Genomic DNA, 22,351 nt, shown 5'->3' with positions numbered 1-22,351 from the left:
TTCCTGTCCACCAGAATGATGGCTGTGAGTGGACACCCCCTCTTTTCTTGGGAAGTTGTGGTGTTTAGTGAATTTTCTCAGCCACTGGATTATTGCCTTTTGTCTCAGAGCTCTCTTAGTTCTGCTCTTGTCTTGACCTGCCCAAATTGCAAGTCTTTGAAGCTTTCTGTATTGGGCTTCTTAGAGTAATTGTTTTAGAAAAAGAAAAAAGGATTTAAAAAAAAAAAAAAGGGCCCTCCTCACAGATCTAATGGGTTATTGAAATGCTAAGCAATTAGGGCCATTAAAGAAAGGTCCACAGGGCAGAGAGATCAGCTTTTCTTCGGGATTTGCATATGAGCCTCAGGGCCTGAGCTCTGCCCTTCCCCTTTGTATGTTCACCAGAACTCCAAAAATCCTCCGCTTTTATTTTGGAGATTTTCGTGCTGTTTTTTTCTATGCCTGTCTCCTCTCTGCTGGGCTGGCTGCTCTCAGATTCTCTGGTGTCTGGTCTCAGTCTATCTATGGTTGGAGTTTGGATCAGTAGAATGAGTTTCCGATAAGGGCTGCCACTGCAGTTCTCCCTTCTCCTTCCCGGAGCTGACAGCCCCTCCTCCCATGGGACTGAGCCTGGCAGGGTGGGGTGCGGGTCCCCTGGCCACAAAAACTTACAGATTTCGCTGATCTCAGCAGTTCCACGTTTTCATGAGTGTTGTATGATGTATGCCCAAAGTCAGATTGCTCTGTGGTGTCCAGTCCACGCAGTTCCTGGCTTTCTACCTACTTTCCTGGAGGAGTAACTAAAACATACAGCTCACCAGTCTGCCATCTTGCCCCACCTCATATTTGTACATTTAATCACAATCATTGATCACTCTAGGTTTCACTAAGTTATTCTGTCCCAGTCTTTATCTTCTATCTTTCCTTCTGGTGTCCTAATGTCCTTAACCTTCTTCTTTCAACTGTACTCACAGTCATCTTTGTTCAGTGTACTTACAATATTATGCTACCATCACCCATTATTGTACTATCCATTTCTGGATCTATATAATCAATATTGTTGAACATTCTGTACTCCTTCAGCATCAAATGCCTGATCTTTACCCTTTCTTTATCTCCTTGTATCTTCATTTCTACACTCTTCTCCAAACCTCTCTCTGTCTTTTCCTATCTGTCTGTATCATTCCCTTTAGTATTTCTTGTAGAGGGGGTCTCCTGTTCATGAACTCTCTCAGGGTCTGTTTATCTGTAAATATTTTAAACTCTCCCTCACTTTTGAAGGAAAGTTTTGCTGGACATAGGATTCTTGGTTGACAGTTTTTCTCTTTCTGTATCTTGAATATATCATGCCACTGCCTTCTTGCCTCCATGGTTCCTACAGAGAAATCTGCTCTTAGTCCTATTGAGCTTCCCTTGTATGTGATGGCTTGCTTTTCTCTTGCTGCTTTCAGAATTCTCTCTCTGCCTTTGACATCTGATAATCTGATTAGTAAGTGTCTTGGAGTAGGTTTATTTGTATCAGTCCTACTTGAGGTACACTGTGCTTGTTGGACCTGTAATTTTGTGTCTTTCATAAGAGTTGGGAAATTTTCATTGATTATTTCCTCTATTATTCTTTCTGCACCTTTTCTCTTCTTTTCTCCTTCTGAGACACCTGTAACATGTATAATCATGTGCTTCATGTTGTCATTCAGTTCCCTGAAACCCTGCTCATATTTTTCCATTCTTTACTCTATCTGTTCTATTGTGTGTAGGATTTCAGGTGTCCCATCCTCTAGTTCAGTAATCCTTTCTTCTGCCTCTCCAAATCTGCTGTTGTATGTCTTCATTGTGTTTTTCATCTCTTGTACTGTGCCTTTCATTCCCATAAGTTCTGCCATTTGTTTTTTCAAGCTTACATGTTCTTCCCTATGGTCACTCAGTGTCTTCTTTACATCCTTCATCTCTGTTCTAGTTTGCTGATGCTGCAGAATGCAAAACACCAGAGATGGATAGGCTTTTATAAAACGGGGGTTTATTTCGCTACATAGTTACAGTCTTAAGGCCACAAGTGTTCAAGGTAACACCTCAGCAATCAGGTACCCTCACCGGAGGATGGCCAATGGTGTCCGGAAAACCTCTGCTAGCTGGGAAGGCAGCTGGCATCTGCTCCAAAGCTCTGGCTTCAAAATGGCTTTCTCCCAGGACGTTTCTCTCTAGCAAGCTTGCTTCTCTTCAAAACATCACTCACAGCTGTACTCAGTTCCCCCTCCTTGAGTCAGCTCATTTATATAGCTCCACCGATTAAGGCCCACCCTGAATGGGCAGGGCCACGCCTCCATGGGAAGATCTCATCAGAATCATCACCCACAGCTGGGTGGGGCACACTCCAAGCAAATTCAGCCAGCACCAAAACATCTGCCCCACAAGACTACAAAGACAATGGCATTTGGGGGACACAATACATTCAAACTGGCACAATCTCTTTTGTCACATTTCTCCTCAACTCATTGATTTCATTTAGAAGATTTGCTTGAACATCTTTAGTTGTTTCAACTCTTGAGTCTCAGTTGAGTTGTTAGTTTGTTCCTTTGACTGGGCCATATCTATGTGTTTCCTGGTGTGGCTTGTGATTATTTTGCTCTCTAGGCATTTTATTTTCTTTATTAGTTTATTCTGGAGGTTGTTTTCTCTCTTTTGCCTTGGGTTTTATTGTTGGTTTTCTTTGATCTCTATATTTCTTTATTTCTCTCACTGGCCTGTTGTCAGATTACCTCTCCCTCCAGTCTTCCTCCAAAATCAAGCATCCACTGGGGCTTGCCACAGAGCTGCAGATAGGAACTGGGTACTCCAGCAAGTTCACTGTGTGTGGTAATATAGATCTGCTGGCTTCCAGTGGTTCTCTGTTTTTTGCCAGCCAGCAAGACTTGGGTTTGTTTTAGGGCCCTGCTTTATTAGTTGGAGTCCATATTTCTCAGCCAAAACAGGGCTGGGTTTTTGTGCAGGGTGTGTAGACCAGCTCCTGTGGTCCTAATAAAGGATCTGGAGAATCTTAGTGTTTCTATTCCCTTGCATTTTCTGGACTGTCCAGCAGATGGCGCTGTTCAATAATGTACTCATTCTCAGAGGCTGCTTTGCCTCCAAGCACAGATTGTGTCTATACAGGTGAGCTGAAACTATGGGATTTCTATGCCCTCGATTTGCCAGCCAAAATCTGGTTTGATATGGGGCTACACCTATGGCAGGGTACAACCACAGCTGACCCAGTACTCCAGCTGTCCCCAAGGCAAGGAAATGGCCTCTGGCTGCTACGTCCTTCAAGGATGGGGGAAAGTTTTTCAGATCCAGGGCTTGAAATGCAGTCTCTGTCCACCTTTTCTCTGTCTTTGTTCCTCACTAACCTGGACCTTGAAATGTCCTCCCATGTCCCCCAGGTCTTCAAACAGAGGTGGTATGTCTCACTGCTGTGAGAGATTTTATAGTCTGTGTCCCTGGTGGGAGGGGTCCCATCTGCTGATTCTGTGCCTTTCCCACACAGGGACCAAGTGAGGGGATGGGGAGAGGAACAGCTGATCTGGGACAGAAAATTCCTGCCTGATATTTCTTCTCTTTCTTCAATTCAGCATCTGTAGGATCCTTCTCCAGTCTATATCCTCCTCCAGAGTTTTGAACAATTCAGAATTGTCCTTTTTTTCATTGAATCTCTGGATACAGCTGTTTACATTTTCATGTTGAGGACATCGCCCCCAATTAATAATTTTTAATATAATCTTCAAAACATTTTACTGGAGCATTCCATAATGTGCCGGAGTGTTTTTACATATAATTTATTTTCCATGAAACAATTTTAGAAGACCAAGCATGGTACTAAATGCTATAGAGTTGATCCTCATTTTTCATAGATTCCATATTTGCAAGTTTGCTTACTTGTTGAAATTTATCTGTAACTACAAAATCAATGTTCCTGATGCTTTTGCAATCATTTGTGAACATGAACAGAGTGGCAAAAAAATTTGAGTTGTCCAACGTGCTTGTTCCCTGCTGAGGTCAAACAAAATGCTCTGCCTTCTTCTTTCATCCCTCATACTGTTAGACAAGGGTCCTTTTCATGGTATATTTTATGCCACATTTTTTGCATCTTTTATACTTTTTGCTGGTGATTTTGCTGCTTCAGATGGCCCCCAAGTGTAATGCTGAAATGCTGCCTAGTGTTCTTAAGTGCAAGTAGGCTGTGATGTGCCTTACAGAGAAAATATGTGTGTTAGTTAAGCTCTGTTCAGGTATGAGTCATAGTTCTGTTGGCTATGAGTTCATTGTTAATGAAGCAACAATATATATTAAATAAGGTATCTTTAAAAAGAAACAAACATAAAAGAAGATCATGTATTGATTGGTTTGCAAAAATGTTGTGACCAGAGGCAGGCAGGAACTTGTATCTCCCATTAGGAGTACTTGTTCAGTATTTGCTGATTCAGTATTCATGACAACTTTATAGAACATAACTAGCATGAATAACAAGAATCAGCTATATATATATATATATATATATATGTGTGTGTGTGGTTTCATTTAGTCTTCACAAAAAACCCTACAATATAAGGACTACTACATTTATACTGATGAGGAAATTGAGTCTAAGAATGTAGGAAATTTTCCAAGACCACACGGCCAACATGTGGCAGAGCCCTGGTCTTTCTAAAGCCAAAATACAAGCATTTTCTTAACTGCTATCTGATATAATTTTATACAATCTTGTTTGAGATTAACATCATTAATACGGTTGTTTCAGAGGAACTATTCCATTTGGACAATCTTAGATAGTATTTTCACCCCAAAAAGGCACTGAAATTTTTCACAAAAAGTATATCAAATACCCATTTTAACTATGGAGGAAGTATATTACAAAATAAAGAGAACTCACTGAATAACAGAAAATACAGTTTAGACTGTTAGCAACCTATGAAGTTTTGGAAATTAATGTTGTAAACACTTATCCACAATGATTAGAGTCCCACACCTAAATGTGCTATACCATTGTCTAAAATGTGCCTGAGATCATGGTACACTACTGTGGAAACTAATCATGTACGAATGCAATAACTTTCCATGGGGGATGGGTTCTGGGTTCCAACCTGAAATACAATGGTAGAATTGGCAGGCCCCTGTCCCACCCATCTCCATTCTATCATCCTCTCCTGAAATCCCCAGCAGTAGCTTAATGTTAAACAGTAGGATCTTCAGCAAGGTTAAGACAAGAGGGGGCCCAGAATTGGAGTCTCCATGTAATAGATGAGCTAAGAGGGTAGAGCATTGTGCCCCAACCCTGACTGAGCCACAGATCAGTTCTCATTCAAGTCAATTCTCTTTTCTTCTGCAGCAATACAGACTTGGCCACCAATTTCCCCAAGAGCTGCCACTACCTCAGGATTCCAGCAAGGATTTTGCCTTCTTGCTGTACTAATGATCAAAATCAGAGCCTATCCTCCATCCTCAACACTAGAAAAGAAAGCACATAACTTTCTTAGACTCCCTGAGCATTTTACTATCATTTTAACTGTGTAGCACCAATAGGAGAAAATGCTATTCCCCCTTCCTTCAATCCTGCCTTCTTTTTTCTACGCAGGAAAAGAGGTTAATGATGAGTCTCTGAACAAAGACAACTGAACAGAAATTAAGCCATATTGTAAATCATACTCTAGTTGTCCAGGACATTTTATCTTTGGAAATAAGACCTGGTTTCTGTGGTGAGAAACAGGATGGGGATTCTAGGAAAGGATTGAAGGTGTGACCAGAGAGGGGGACATTGTCTGAGACCAAACTAGAGCAAAGGGAGCTAGAGATAATATGACAAAGAATAAACCTAAGGTGAACTCCCTCATTCCCACCAGTTTTGCTACTCTAGATCCTTACTTGGGTGGATCCTCTGAGCTGTGTGTGTGCGTGTGTCTGTGTGTGTGTGTGTGTCTGTGTGTGTGTGTGTGTGTGTGTGTGTGTGTGTGTGTGAGAGAGAGAGAGAGAGAGAGAGAGAGAGATGAGGGAAGAGAAGGAATTCCAAATGATGACAAAGAAGAAATGGGAGCCTCTGTGTGATCTCTGGTCCTTTATGTCAGCCTGGCTTAGAAACTTTTATCTAAAATTCTCATGCTTGGATTGCAACGTTAGTAGTATTACCTTGTAGTCTTGTAGTCATATTTGGCAATATTTTCTTGAACATACAGAATATGGTTTTTCTATAACTATACACTGATATACTTGTTGAGTGGTCTATGACAATGCTGGAAATCCATGGTTGAAAGTGCCAGTTCTGGAACCAGACTCAACTTAGGTTCAAATCCTGGCTCCAATACTTACTAGCAATTTGACAAATGGCTTGAATTCTCTATGTTTCAGTTACTTCATCTGTAAAATGAAGATAATAAGTTCTTAGTTCACAGTGCTGTTGTGTCAATTACATGAGGAAATACAAGAGAACTTCTTACATAAGTACCTAGTTCATAGTAAACACTCACTAAATGTTCCTTATTTATAAGTACAGACTACAAAGAGCAAAAGGCTTTACCCCAGAAGGAAGAAAGCAGAGGAGGAGAATGATCAAACTCAATATAAGTATGTTTGGGGTAAATATCAAATATAGGGCATAACCTCTAGAGGTTGAAAATGAAGTTTAAGGCAAATATAAGCAAGTCCCAATTCATAGGGTGAGGGATAAGCTTACAAAGCCCATTCTTATATTTGACAAAATAATCTATAACGCAATTTTAATCTATACCTTCTATATCTCTAGAATGTTCTGATAAAAGTTTCTTGTATTTCTCTCATATTAATATGCAGACCTCTTTTTATTCCAATATTTTATTGGTTTAAAACTTGATACTGTTCAGAAGAACTTAACTCTTTATGTATCAACTTACAGTCCAAAGAGGACAATTATATCTCATCCTATAAAGAGTTCATTTTTAGAAACAAAAGTTCACTCTAAAACGAAATACTCTTTTGATTCATAATGGGGATCTCCTAGAGTTATTGAACTACTGTGTACAGCAGCTTTTTTAAAAATTTCCCAAGCTACCTATATAAAAAACTCTGTGAGTCCCTTAAAATTGGTAAAACTAGGTATAGCCCAAAGCCCACAATGACCTACTTATGAAACTTTTCTTTTTAAATGTTACACAATATACTATTTATTTAGAAATTCTAATCCCTCTGCCATGTAAGTTATAACATGTCTTAAGTGAAAATGATCTTAAGATTTTGGGGGAAACGTACTTTAAAAATATTTACTTTTTCATTAAAAAATTATTTCCACACACTCTGTTTTGAACTAATATTTGTCCATGTTCTACATTGTGTTTCAGAAATAGACAATAAGAAAGAAATGCAAGATTTAATTCCAGGTAGAATTGGCTCTAAATTGATAAAAATGGAAGGACATCAAATAATTCTGTGAATATGGCATTTAGCTAGCCTACAGTTTCAGGGGATTGTTTGATTCTTAATCCTCATGAAATTTACCAAGGCAAAAGCCTTCCCAAAGAACAAAGAATCTAAGAATAGTGTTTCCTCCCTGTCACACTGGCACTCACTCTCCTCTTAAGAACATTTTCAGCCTCTTTTTTTGTTTTTCTTTTTTCACTAATCTAAATTGTGGTCCCCTGGGAATGTATCTAAAACCAGGCTATGATCTGGATTAGAGCTAGGTAGTTTGGATATTGCCACAATGTTATTGCATGAACAAGCTAATAATAATAATAATAATAATAATAATAATGACACTGTGTATTAATTTCTTTACTTTACATGGATAACTGAAAGAGGAGCTTGGGTGACAAAAAAGATCTAGGTTTCAGTCCTGTCTCTTCAATTATTACCCACATGACCTTGGGCAAGTTGTGGAACCAAACTTCAGGTAATCTTGAAGTCTGGAGATAAAGTATCATACATATATGTTTTATATGACAGGCTGGGGCAAGTGGAAGTCCATTATAATATTATACTTATTAGAAAGGGGGGAGTCCTTATTTTTTGTTGGGATCAGGGCTTTAAAAACATTACACAGGGTTTCAGAATTCACTCCTTCTTAATACAAAGTATGAAGTGGTAACTGAAAGGTAATGAAATTGTTTTTATTTATTGTTATATATATATCACAGAGCATATCTGTGCAGCTGTCTATCATTGGGAGGCTTTGTGTTTATTCCAATGATAATGACTTTACTTAATATATTTCCAGCAATACATTTGAAAATAATTTCAGAACCAGTTTTGCAGATCATAAAAGAATAAGGCCCATTGGTTTGCTGTCATACTGCATTCTGGACCCTACCTAAAATTATTCATTATTCAGCACTACTACTCAATTTAGTCATTAGCATTAAGTCTGAATGACTTTTGATTGTTTCTAAAACTCTGTAACTATTTACAAAGCTTGCAAATTTGTTGCCATTGAGGACTTTTTAACATTGCACCCAAGGACATAATATAAAGTATAAATCCTATGGTTGTAACTCTATTAAAATGTGCACTGGAAAAAGGAATGGAAATATTAAAATAATAGTGGTGGTTAAGATACAATGATAAAAGCACGAGCGCATCTCTATTTTTCCCTCTCCATTTTCTCAATTTTCAATAATATAGGGTTTTTTTTAATTATAAGAGGAATTTATTTTAACTGCTTACATTTTAAGTAAACTCTGATGAAATTAGAAGATCCAACCCTCTATTTTATAGATGGCAAAATATGATGCTTAATACAGATGGCAAAATATGAGGCAAAATACGATGTGTCTAAAATCTACATCAAATTATTGGCAAGGCCAGAATCCAGGTCTCAGTTTTAATATTCTTCCTACTTGTTTCAGTTTGCTAAAGCTGCTGACACGTAATATACCAGCAATGGAAGGCTTTTACATTGGGGGTTTATTAGTTCACAAATTTACAGTTATAAGGCCATGAAAATGTCCCAATTAAGGCATCAACAGGATGATACCTTTTCTGAAGAAAGATCGATGACATCTGAGGTTCCTCTGTCACATGGGAAGGCACATGGCTGGAGTCTGCTTGCCCTCTGCCAGGTTCAGCTTCTGGTTTCCAAGGCTTTCTCCAAAATCTCTCTGGGCTTCCGTTTTAGCTTCTCTCGGCTCTCTGCTTGTTTCTCCCAGGTCGTTTCTGTCTAAGTGTCTCTCTTAGCTTCTCTCAGCTCCTGTGGGTCCTCTTTGCTTCTCCCGGGGGCAAACTCTGGATTACATATCTTAGCTTCTCTTCAAAATGTCTCTCTCGGCTTCTCTGAGCTCTCTTTCTCTATGAGCTCTCCTAAAGGATTAAGACCCACCTTGAATGGGTGGGATCATATCTCCATGGAAACAATCTAATCAAAAGGTCCCACCCACAATAGGTCTGCCCCCACAAGACTGGATTAAAAGAACGTAGCCTTTTATGTGGTACATAACAGATCCAAACTAGCACACTACTATATTATATTTCCAGAAGGGATTTTCAAAAACTGTTATAAACTTTCCAACATGGCATCACAGAAGAAAACACATTTAAGAAACAGTTTCATGAATTTTAATAATCAGCTCATTATCTTGAAGTTGCAGCTATATAAACAATATGCTCAAAACAAATCTATAAAGAAAACACACCTGGAACAGTTGTACTATTTCTGGAAGGAAATGTTATTATTCCTTTACAGAATTAGAGAAAAAAAAAATATATAGTAATAGAATAATGGGGGGCAGGGGAAAAACCCAGAACAATTTATCTTTAATAATAAACTATAGCAGAGAGAAATGCTACCCAAATGTCATGAAAGATAAAACCAATCTTTTCTAAAGTTCAAAGGTATAAACCATTTTACAAAATGTGCTTAGAACCTTAAGATATAACTTGTTAAAATATCTTTGAAGTTTTATACATCCATCTATCCAGAGTCTTTCCTTTCATACTCAATTAGACCTTAGTGAATAGCAACAAGCTTTATTTTTACTGCCTTTTGAGAAGGGAAGTGTTCTAAAGGACAATCTATTTTCTTACCTTGCAGCAGTGATCACCTTTTCTCCCTCTTGGGATTGAATTTTTCTAATGAAGCATTCTTCAGTTAGTATTAAATGAAGATTGGTAATTCAGTGTTCAGCTGTCCCAAGTTTGGACAGTTAATTCAAGATAATGCATTTTCTTCTTTTTCAGTGTCTTCTATATATTATCTCACCCTGATTTGGGAAGAGAATTCATGGTAATAGCCAATAATATCACATATTTATAAATTCTCCAGAGTATGCTAGAAAACTTTCAATATACTCCAGATTTCCAATAACTACTATTTTTTTTCCCCTAGGAAGGAATAGAATGGGGGTGGTTGTGTGCCAGCACCACAAGGAAGACAGTAATTCAATCACACACCAGGCTCATAACTGGTTTAAGGGCCACTCTTAGTTTGGGTTTTTGTGGTGAAATAGAAATAATACTGGGTTTAGAATCAATAGATTCATGACAGCCCTAACTACCATTTAAGATGCTTACTATCCATGTGACTTTGAGTTACTTAACTTCCTGGGCCTGTTTCTTTCTCTGTAAAATGGGAATACCACCATCATATCTAAGGATATGAAAATGAATTGTATACCATGAATATAAAATATTATTTACTTCATCCAACAAATGAAAAATTAATCACAGAGAAGTCTGCTTTATCTTGTTCTATTTTTAAATTTTTTGGCCAGTTGGTTTTACTACAAATCACAGAGTTGTAATGAAATAAGAAGAGGTATAAAGAAAAGCTATGAAATGTAAGCTACACAAATTATTACTTCTCTCCCTTCATTAGTTATTGTGATGTAACATGAGCAAAGGCATATGTTTAGTGAGGAATAGGATAGAGGGTCTGGATTAGATCATTCTAATTATCCTGAGAAGACTTTCCACAAACAGAAGCTTAACAGGTGGCACAACAGCTCAGACTAGAGCTAGTTGGGCCCCTGAGACCAAATAACCCCACAGAGATAAATGACTGGGGTTGGTATCATCAGCAGGCAGACAGATGACTTTCAAAGTGCTTCCCATATGTTTTGGAATAAAAAGCAAAGTCCTTACTAGGATCCACAAGGCCTTACATGATCTGGCCGCCTATCAGCACCAATGATCTCATCGTCTACTGCTCTCCCTTCACACACTTAATTCCAGACATGCTGGTCTTCTTGCTGTTTCTTGAGCACACACACAGCCTGGCTTCTGCCTCGCAGCCCTTGCACTCTCATTCATTCTAGTATCCTTAAACCAGATATATTTGTAGCTAGCTCCCTCACTTCAAGGTCTTTAATCAAGATGTCTTCCCAGTGAAGTTCTTTCAGGTTACTCAATTTAAAACTTCAGTCTTTCCTCCATGACATCTTTTTTTTTTTTTTTTTTTTTTTTTTTTTTTTTTTTTTTTTTTTACATCCAGTGTTATTACTCTAAAGGCACTATTTACTTCAACCGTTTTATCCTTTGGTTTTAATATATTGTATCTTATTTTTGTCTCTCTTTTTACCCTTTTAGTTACACTTAATGATAAACTTCATTTCTATACTTTCCTCCAAGCCTCTCTCTCCTGTCTTTTCCTTTCAGCCTGCAGAATCCCCTTCAGTAGTTCTCCCTTCAAGGGCTGGTCTCTTGTTAACAAACTCTGTTTTTGTTCATCTGTGATATTTTAAACTCTCCCTCATTATTGGAGGATGGCTTTTACAGATAAAGAATTCTTGGCTGGCAGTTTTTCTCTTTCAGTACTTAAATATATCATGCCACTGCCCTCTTTCCTCCATGGTTTCTGATGAGAAATAGGCACTTAATCTTATTGCAGTTCCCTCGTATGTGATGAATAGATTTTCTCTTGCCACTTTCTTTATTCTCTCTTTATCTTGGCATTTGACATTCTGATTAGTATGTGTCTCAGAGTGGTCTATTAGGATTTCTTCTGTTTGGAGCATGTTGTGCTTCTTGGACATGTATATTTATGTCTTTCATAAGAGTTTGGAAATTTTCAGCCATTGTTCCCTCAAATATTTTTTTCTGCCCCCTTTCCCTTCTCTTCTTCTTCTGGGACTCCCATGACACATATGTTCATATATTTAATACTCGCATTCAATTCCCTGAGACCCTGCTCAATTTTTTTCTTTTCTTTTCTCTATCTGTTTTCTGTCTGTTAGATTTCAATTGTCCTGCCTTCTAGTTTGCTGATTCTTTCTTCTGCCTGTTCAAATCTGCTGTTGTATGCCTCTAGTGTATTTTATTTTATTTTTTTTTTAATCATCATTTTATTGAGATATATTCACATACCACGCAGTCATACAAAACAAATTGTACTTTCGATTGTTTACAGTACCATTACATAGTTGTACATTCATCACCTAAATCAATCCCTGACACCTTCATTAGCACACACACAAAAATAACAAGAATAATAATTAGAGTGAAAAAGAGCAATTGAAGTAAAAAAGAACACTGGGTACCTTTGTCTGTTTGTTTGCTTCCCCTACTTTTCTACACATCCATCCATAAACTAGACAAAGTGGAGTGTGGTTCTTATGGCATTCCCAATCCCACTGTCACCCCTCATAAGCTACATTTTTATACAACTGTCTTCGAGATTCATGGGTTCTGGGTTGTAGTTTAATAGTTTCAGGTATCCACCACCAGCTACCCCAATTCTTTAGAACCTAAAAAAGGTTGTCTAAAGTGTGCGTAAGAGTGCCCACCAGAGTGATCTCTCGGCTCGTTTAGGAATCTCTCTGCCACTGAAGCTTATTTCATTTCCTTTCACATCCCCCTTTTGGTCAAGAAGATGTTCTCCATCCCATGATGCCGGGTCTACATTCCTCCCCGGGAGTCATATTCCACGTTGCCAGGGAGATTCACTTCCCTGGGTGTCTGATCCCACGTAGGAGGGAGGGCAGTGATTTCACCTTTCAAGTTGGCTTAGCCAGAGAGAGAGGGCCACATCTGAGCAACAAAGAGGCATTCAGGAGGAGACTCTTAGGCACAAATACAGGGAGGCCTAGCCTCTCCTTTGCAGCAACCGTCTTCCCAAGGGCAAAACTTATGGTAGAGGGCTCAACCCATCAAACCACCAGTCCCCTATGTCCGTGGTCATGCCAGCAACCATGAAGGTGGGGTAGGCAAACACCCCTGCATTCTCCACAGGCTCCTCAAGGGGGCACCACACCTTTTTTTTTTTTTTTTTTTTTCCTTGTTTGTCTTTTTTTCTTTTTTTTCTTTTTTTTTAACTTTCCCTTCTTTTTTAAATCAACTGTATGAAAAAAAAAGTTAAAAAGAAAACAAACATACAATAAAAGAACATTTCAAAGAGACCATAACAAGGGAGTAAGAAAAAGACAACTAACCTAAGATAACTGCTTAACTTCCAACATGTTCCTACTTTACCCCAAGAAAGTTACCTAATATAGCAACATTTCAGTGAACTTGTTCCTACTACATCCATCAGAAACCAACAGACCACAGTCATTTCTGGGCATCCCCAGAACGCTAAATAGCCTATCTATTCTTCTTGGATTATTGTTCCCCCTTCCTTAATTGCTCTCTACTGCTAGTTCCCCTACATTCTACATTCTAAACCATTTGTTTTACATTTTTCAAAGTTCACATTAGTGGTAGCATATAATATTTCTCTTTTTGTGCCTGGCTTATTTCGCTCAGCATTATGTCTTCAAGGTTCATCCATGTTGTCATATGTTTCACCAGATCGTTCCTTCTTACTGCCGCGTAGTATTCCATCGTGTGTATATACCACATTTTATTTATCCACTCATCCGTTGAAGGACATTTGGGTTGTTTCCATCTCTTGGCAATTGTGAATAATGCTGCTATGAACATTGGCGTGCAGATATCTGTTCGTGTCACTGCTTTCCGATCTTCCGGGTATATACCGAGAAGTGCAATCGCTGGATCGAATGGTAGCTCTATATCTAGTTTTCTAAGGAACTGCCAGACTGACTTCCAGAGTGGCTGAACCATTATACAGTCCCACCAACAATGAATAAGAGTTCCAATTTCTCCACATCCCCTCCAGCATTTGTAGTTTCCTGTTTGTTTAATGGCAGCCATTCTAACCGGTGTTAGATGGTATCTCATTGTGGTCTTAATTTGCATCTCTCTAATAGCTAGTGAAGCTGAACATTTTTTCATGTGTTTCTTGGCCATTTGTATTTCCTCTTCAGAGAACTGTCTTTTCATATCTTTTGCCCATTTTATAATTGGGCTGTCTGTACTATTGTCATTGAGTTGTAGGATTTCTTTGTATATGCAAGATATCAGTCTTTTGTCAGATACATGGTTTCCAAAAATTTTTTCCCATTGAGTTGGCTGCCTCTTTACCTTTTTGAGAAATTCCTTTGAGGTGCAGAAACTTCTAAGCTTGAGGAGTTCCCATTTATCTATTTTCTCTTTTGTTGCTTGTGCTTTGGGTGTAAAGTCTAGGAAGTGGCCTCCTAATACAAGGTCTTGAAGATGTTTTCCTACATTATCTTCTAGGAGTTTTATGGTACTTTCTTTTATATTGAGATCTTTGGTCCATTTTGAGTTAATTTTTGTGTAGGGGGTGAGGTAGGGGTCCTCTTTCATTCTTTTGGATATGGATATCCAACTCTCCCAGCCCCATTTGTTGAAAAGACCATTATGGCTCAGTTCGGTGACTTTGGGGGCCTTATCAAAGATCAGTCGGCCATAGATCTGAGGGTCTATCTCTGAATTCTCAATTCGATTCCATTGATCTATATGTCTATCTTTGTGCCAGTACCAGGCTGTTTTGGCAACTGTGGCTTTATAATAAGCTTCAAAGTCAGGGAGTGTAAGTCCTCCCACTTCGTTTTTCTTTTTTAGAGTGTCTTTAGCAATTCGAGGCATCTTCCCTTTCCAAATAAATTTGATAACTAGCTTTTCCAAGTCTGCAAAGTAGGTTGTTGGAACTTTGATTGGGATTGCATTGAATCTGTAGATGAGTTTGGGTAGAATTGACATCTTAATGACATTTAGCCTTCCTATCCATGAACATGGAATATTTTTCCATCTTTTAAGGTCCCCTTCTATTTCTTTTAGTAGAGTTATGTAGTTTTCTTTGTATAGGTCTTTTACATCTTTGGTTAAGTTTATTCCTAGGTACTTGATTTTTTTAGTTGCTATTGAAAATGGTATCTTTTTCTTGAGTGTCTCTTCAGTTTGTTCATTTCCAGCATATAGAAACATTACTGACTTATGTGCATTAATCTTGTATCCTGCTACTTTGCTAAATTTGTTTATTAGCTCTAGTAGGTGTATTGTCGATTTCTCAGGGTTTTCTAGATATAAGATCATATCATCTGCAAACAATGACAGTTTTACTTCTTCTTTTCCAATTTGGATGCCTTTTATTTCTTTGTCTTGCCGGATTGCCCTGGCTAGCACTTCCAGCACAATGTTGAATAACAGTGGTGACAGCGGGCATCCTTGTCTTGTTCCTGATCTTAGAGGGAAGGCTTTCAGTCTCTCACCATTGAGTACTATGCTGGCTGTGGGTTTTTCATATATGCTCTTTATCATGTTGAGGAAGTTTCCTTCAATTCCTACCTTTTGAAGTGTTTTTATCAAAAAGGGATGTTGGATTTTGTCAAATGCTTTTTCAGCATCTATTGAGATGATCAATTGATTTTTCCCTTTCGAGTTTTTAATGTGTTGTAATACATTGATTGTTTTTCTTATGTTGAACCATCCTTGCATGCCTGGAATGAACCCCACTTGGTCATGGTGTATGATTTTTTTAATGTGTCTTTGGATTCGATTTGCAAGTATTTTGTTGAGGATTTTTGCATCTATATTCATTAGGGAGATTGGCCGGTAGTTTTCCTTTTTTGTAGCATCTTTGCCTGGTTTTGGTATTAGATTGATGTTAGCTTCATAAAATGAGTTAGGTAGTGTTCCATTTTTTTCAATGTTTTGAAAGAGTTTGAGTAAGATTGGTGTCAGTTCTTTCTGGAAAGTTTGGTAGAATTCCCCTGTGAAGCCATCTGGCCCTGGGCATTTATTTGTGGGAAGATTTTTGATGACTGATTGGATCTCTTTGCTTGTGATGGGTTGGTTGAGGTCTTCTATTTCTTCTCTGGTCAGTCTAGGTTGTTCATATGTTTCCAGGAAATTGTCCATTTCTTCTACATTATCCAGTTTGTTGCCATACAGTTGTTCATAATATCCTCTTATAATTTTTTTAATTTCTTCAGGATCTGCAGTTATGTCACCTTTTTCATTCATTATTTTGTTTATATGGGTCTTCTCTCTTTTTGATTTTGTCAGTCTAGCTAGGGGCTTGTCAATCTTGTTGATCTTCTCAAAGAACCAACTTTTGGTGATATTTATCCTTTCTATTGTTTTTTTGTTCTCTATGTCATTTATTTCTGCTTTAATCCTTGTTATTTCTTTTCTTGTACTTGGTTTAGGATTGGTTTGCTGTTCATTTTCTAGCTTCTTCAGTTGATCCATTAGTTCTTTGATTTTGGCTCTTTCTTCCTTTTTAATATATGCGTTTAGTGCTATAAATTTCCCCCTTAGCACTGCTTTTGCTGCATCCCATAGGTTTTGGTATGTTGTGTTCTCATTTTCATTCGTCTCTATATATTTAGCAATTTCTCTTGCTATTTCTTCTTTAACCCACTGATTGTTTAGGAGTGTGTTGTTTAACCTCCAGGTATTTGTGAATTTTCTAAGTCTCTGATGGTTATTGACTTCTAATTGTATTCCATTGTGGTCAGAGAATGTGCTTTGAATAATTTCAATCTTTTTAAATTTATTGAGGCTTGTTTGATGTCCCAGCATATGATCTATTCTGGAGAAAGTTCCGTGAGCACTAGAAAAGTATGTGTATCCTGGTGATTTGGGATGTAATGTCCTGTAGATGTCTGTTAAATCTAATTCATTTATCAGATTGTTTAGGTTTTCAATTTCCTTATTGGTCTTCTGTCTGGTTGATCTATCTATAGGAGAGAGTGATGTGTTGAAGTCTCCCACAATTATTGTGGAAACATCAATTGCTTCCTTTAGTTTTGCCAATGTTTCTCTCATGTATTTTGTGGCACCTTGATTGGGTGCATAGACATTTACGATTGTTATTTCTTCTTGCTGAATTGCCCCTTTTATTAGTATGTAGTGGCCTTCTTTGTCTCTCAAAACATCCCTGCATTTGAAGTCTATTTTATCTGAGATTAATATTGCTACACCTGCTTTCTTTTGGCTGTAGCTTGCATGAAATATTTTTTTCCATCCTTTCACTTTCAGTTTCTTTGTGTCCCTGTGTCTAAGATGAGTCTCTTGTATGCAACATATTGATGGTTCATTTTTTTTGATCCATTCTGCGAATCTATATCTTTTAATTGGGGAGTTTAATCCATTTACATTCAACGTTAAAACCGTGAAGGCATTTCTTGAATCGGCCATCTTATCCTTTGGATTATGTTTGCCATATTTTTCCCTCTCTCTATTAATATCCTTTATTGTACCCATACCGAATCTCTTTAGTACTGAACCTTTCTCCAAGTCTCTCTGTCCTGTCTTTGTTTCTCTGTCTGTAGGGCTCCCTTTAGTATCTCTAGTAGGGCAGGTCTCTTGTTAGCAAATTCTCTCAGCATTTCTTTGTCTGTGAAAAATTTAAGCTCTCCCTCAAATTTGAAGGAGAGCTTTGCTGGATAAAGTATTCTTGGCTGGAAATTCCTCTCACTCAGAATTTTAAATATATCATGCCACTGCCTTCTTGCCTCCATGGTGGCTGCTGAGTAATCACTACTTAGTCTTATGCTGTTTCCTTTGTATGTGGTGAATTGCTTTTCTCTTGCTGCTTTCAGAACTTGCTCCTTCTCTTCTATGTTTGACAGTGTGATCAGTATATGTCTCGGAGTGGGTTTTTTTGGATTTATTCTATTTGGAGTTCGCTGAGCATTTATGATTTGTGTATTTATGTTGTTTAGAAGATTTGGGAAGTTTTCCCCAACAATTTCTTTGAATACTCTTCCTAGACCTTTACCCTTTTCTTCCCCTTCTGGGACACCAATGAGTCTTATATTCGGATGTTTCATATTATCTATCATATCCCTGAGGTCCATTTCGAGTTTTTCAATTTTTTTCCCCATTCTTTCTTTTATGCTTTCATTTTCCATTCTGTCATCTTCCAGGTCACTGATTCGTTGTTCAACTTCCTCTAGTCTTGTACTATGAGTGTCCAGAATCTTTTTAATTTGGTCAACAGTTTCTTTAATTTCCATAAGATCATCCATTTTTTTATTTAGTCTTGCAATGTCTTCTTTATGCTCTTCTAGGGTCTTCTTGATTTCCTTCATATCCCGTACTAGGGTCTCATTGTTCATCTTTAGTTCTTTGAGTAGCTGCTCTAGGTGGTGTGTCTCTTCTGGTCTTTTGATTTGGGTGCTTGGGCTTGGGTTATCCATATCGTCTGGTTTTTTCATATGCTTTATAATTTTCTGTTGTTTTTGGCCTCGTGGCATTTGCTGAATTTGATAGGGTTCTTTTAGGGTTTGTAGACCAGTTGAAGTCCTTATCTCTAATTTATCAGATCTACAGCTTCGTGGAGTACACTTTCTCTAACTAACCAGCAGGTGGCGTCCACGAGCCACCTGTTCTCCACAAGCCAGATCTCCCCTGCTTAGCCTTTTTGGTGAGTGGGGGAGTGAGTCTTGTGGGGCCCAATTGGTGTACCAAGCTTGCGTGTGTAGTTGGTGTTGCCTGCCCTGTATGTGGGGCGTGTTTCTGGGCAGTCGGGGAGGGGGGGTGGCCCTAACAATCAAATCTCCCTGATGATCCTAGAGTTTTAAAGCTGCTGCAATAGTCTAATCCTTCAGTTCAGTCCTGCCACAGTTTGTCTCTGCCACTGACCCACAAGTCTTTGGTATTGGCGTATGGCTCCTGAGACTTGCAAGTGGGCCCCTCTTCCAGGCTGTGCACCCCGGGTCCTCTGTTGAGGGATGACTGTGCTATGTCACAGGTGAGTGCCGTCCCCCCAGGGCAGTTCTGGGCTGCTGGGCTGTGTTGGGAGGCTCCCAGTCTGCTCAAATGATGGCTGAATGGGGCTCTGTTAATTCACACTGCTCCCCCTTCCCAGCTCTGGGACATTCAGCTGAGGTTGCAGGGAAGGCTAATGTCCACGCCCAGTTTTGTGGTGTGTGCCTGTTATTTGAAGCACTTCCGTCACACTGGGTTGTCTGGGGCAGCTCTGGGCTATGGGGCTGGCGATGGGCAGGAGTGTTTCCTGTCCACCAGGATGGTGGCTGTGAGCGGACACCCCCCTTTTCTTGGGAAGTTGTGTTGTTTAGTGAATTTTCTCAGCCACTGGAATATTGCCTTTTGTCTCAGAGCTCTCTTAGTTCTGCTCTTGACTTGACGTGCCCAAATTTCAATTCTTTGAAGCTTTCTGTATTGAGCTTCTTAGAGTAATTGTTTTAGAAAAAGCAAAAAGGATTTAAAAAAAAAAAAAAAAGAAAAAGAAAAAAAAAAAAACGGCCCTCCTCAGAGATCTAATGGGTTATTGAAATGCTAATAGACAAAGCAACCAGGGCCATTAAGGAAAGGTGGACAGGGCAGAGAGATCAGCCTTGCTTCAGGATTTGCATATGCGCCTCAAGGCCTGATCTCCGCCCTTCCCCTTTCTGTGTTCACCAGAACTCGAAAAATCCTCTGCTTTTATTTTGGAGTTTTTCGTGTTGTTTTTTTTCTATGTCTGTCTCCTCTCTGCTGGGCTGGCTGCTCTCAGAGTCTCTGGTGTCTGGTCTCAGTCTATCTATGGTTGGAGTTTGAATCAGTAGAATGAGTTTCCCATAAGAGCAGCCACTGCAATTCTGCCTTCTCCTTCCCGGAGCTGACAGCCCCTCCTCCCCCGGGACTGAGCCTGGCAGGGAGGGGCGCGGGTCCCCTGGCCGCAAAAACTTACAGATTTCGCTGATCTCAGCAGTTCCACGTTTTCATGAGTGTTGTATGAAGTATGCCCAAAGACAGATTGCTCTGTGGTGTCCAGTCCACGCAGTTCCTGGCTTTTTACCTACTTTCCTGGAGGAGTAACTAAAACATACAGCTCACCAGTCTGCCATCTTGCCCCGCCCTCCCTCCATGACATTTTAAATCTCCCCTCTCTGCTTTTCCTTCTTGCTACTTACCTCTAATGTGATAAATATTTTGCTCATTTATCTTGTTTGTCCCACCCCCACCCCACCCCCCAGGATTAAAGCTCCATGAAAGCAGAAACATTTTCTTTTTTCATTGCCATATTCCTAGTGCATTAAAAAAAAGTCTGGCATAGTGCGTAATCAATAAATACAGCAAATGAATGAACAATAGCCAGGTGCTCCAATTATGACAGCTTAACAAATCATCCCCAAACTGGCTTAAGAAAACAATTTTATTATCTGTCATAGCTTTGAGGGTTTATGGAGCTGGTTCTCACTCAGGATCTCTCACACAGTTATAGCCAGAGGATAAGGCTAGAATCATCTGAAAGTTCAGTCTCTCACTTGTCTGGCACCTGGACTGGGAAGAATCAAAATATCGGGACTGAAACAGCAGAGGCACCTCAGGCTTTTCCTTATCTATATGGACTCCTCGTGAGGTCTTCTCAACACTATGGTGGTTTCAGTTACTAAACTTTGTACATAGTGGCTTAGGGCTCCAAAGCCAATGTCCCAAGAGGGAGAAACATATACAAGTTGTATCACTTTATAGGCCCATGCCTCAGAAATCAATGTCACTTCTGCCATACTCTGTTAATCAAGGCAGTCACAAAAACTCACCATGTTTGAAGAGGAGACAGACTCCACCTTTTTATTTTTCTGATAGGGAACAGCAAGGTTCTGGAAAAGCATGTGGAATAGAAATATTGCAGCCATTTTTATAAAATACAATCTGCCACACCAAGAATAAAAGGAATCAGGAAGGTCAAAAGCAGATGTCCCAAATAAGTAGAGCATAGGTTGAACCCAAGAGAGGCAACGGTAATGGTCCCCATAGTCAAGAATAAGCAAATTTTGACCACAGGTGACAGCGACACAACCAAGCACACCAGTTTCAGGATCTGGAAAAACTGAAGTGTCAAGAATCAATAGGATATAAACAATAAATATCCACAAAGTGTTGGTATCCAGAACCTTGGAAAAAAAAGAGTTTTGGAAAAGCTGAATTCTAGTTCTTTGACACTAACTTTGTGCTCTTGAAGAAATAATTTAATGTTTAGTATGCTACCTCTAACAGCTAGGTTTTACCATTAAATCTTGGAGAATCCTGAAGCAACCTTGTTTCAGTCTTTCTAGAGCAAAGGTAAGTACTCTTTTCAGAATGGCTTCCTCTTTTCATCCCCATAGTAGGTCCCTCAGCTCTAAAATTGGAAGGGCCAAAAATTTAAGACCCTCATTCAGTCAATAACTGAAATCAATGGATCTGCATGCTCTGAAGAAGATATACAAACTATTTGGAAAATGGTATTTTCTTGTATGCCCTACTCTAGTGCAGTCTTAATAGCCATGTTTTAAATCAAGACTATAAAAATTAAATCTTATTTTTAATGATTTCTTTTGTATTTAGACAGAAATTTAAAATGCTCTGCCAAAAAGCTGCTAATTCAGCTTCATTTGTGGACTACTAATGTTCACTTATTTTCCTTTCAACTTGGATTAGGATTCCCAAATTACCTTATTTTCTTAGCTCCTATGGAGCACTAATGGCAGTTTTAAAGAAGGCATGTGTTGCTACTCAACTACAAGTCCTACAACTAGAAAGGAGCCTTATTTGGGTTCCAAATGATCTCCTATCTTGGCTCTCAGGCTACTGTGTGAGGGAGTTGCAGTACGATTCCTCCCAAGCCTCCTGGCCTTCTTACCCTTTCTGCAGAAGCATTAAATGACTCCTTTACTTTTTAACCTGTATGTTTTATTTTTCTAGTTTGGTCAATATTGGTACATTTTTATGTGAAGCTGTGGCTTTAAAAATATATTGTATTTAGTTATAAAGACCTACTTTTTCATTTATCGCTTTACCAGGCATAACAGTAATTTCATTTATCTTTAGCCCTTGGATTGTCTCAGGATGTTGCAGGTGCAACTTTTATGGCAGCGGGTAGTTCAGCTCCAGAATTAGTTACTGCTTTCCTAGGTAATTATTGCTCCTTATACTTTTTGCTTACTCAGTGTGATTTTATTTTCTTCTAGTCAATACTTACTTACCTACTATATCGCTTGTAGGTGTATTTATCACAAAGGGAGATATTGGCATTAGCACCATTCTTGGATCTGCAGTTTATAATCTCCTTGGCATCTGTGCAGCCTGTGGCTTGCTATCTAACATGGTAAGAAAATTTTATTCAACAAAATTTATTGTCTTGACAAATTGT

At 38.8% G+C, this 22,351-nt stretch overlaps 1 protein-coding gene across 1 annotated transcript in view; it reads left to right on the top strand.

Annotated features, from left to right (window-relative positions):
* The window catches only part of SLC24A5 (solute carrier family 24 member 5), a 47,147-nt gene that overhangs the window by 17,227 nt on the left and 7,569 nt on the right, over positions 1 to 22,351 (top strand). Inside the window, exons 3-4 of the mRNA XM_037834064.1 lie at positions 22,030 to 22,113; positions 22,203 to 22,306. Of these exons, the coding sequence (XP_037689992.1) occupies positions 22,030 to 22,113; positions 22,203 to 22,306 (188 nt within the window). The remainder of the gene's footprint in view (positions 1 to 22,029; positions 22,114 to 22,202; positions 22,307 to 22,351) is intronic.

The sequence above is a fragment of the Choloepus didactylus genome, chromosome 4 (genome assembly GCF_015220235.1).
Source record: "Choloepus didactylus isolate mChoDid1 chromosome 4, mChoDid1.pri, whole genome shotgun sequence".
NCBI lineage: Eukaryota > Metazoa > Chordata > Mammalia > Pilosa > Megalonychidae > Choloepus > Choloepus didactylus.
The sequence above is the reverse complement of the archived record's forward strand: the minus strand, read 5'-3'. Positions and strand labels throughout refer to the sequence as shown.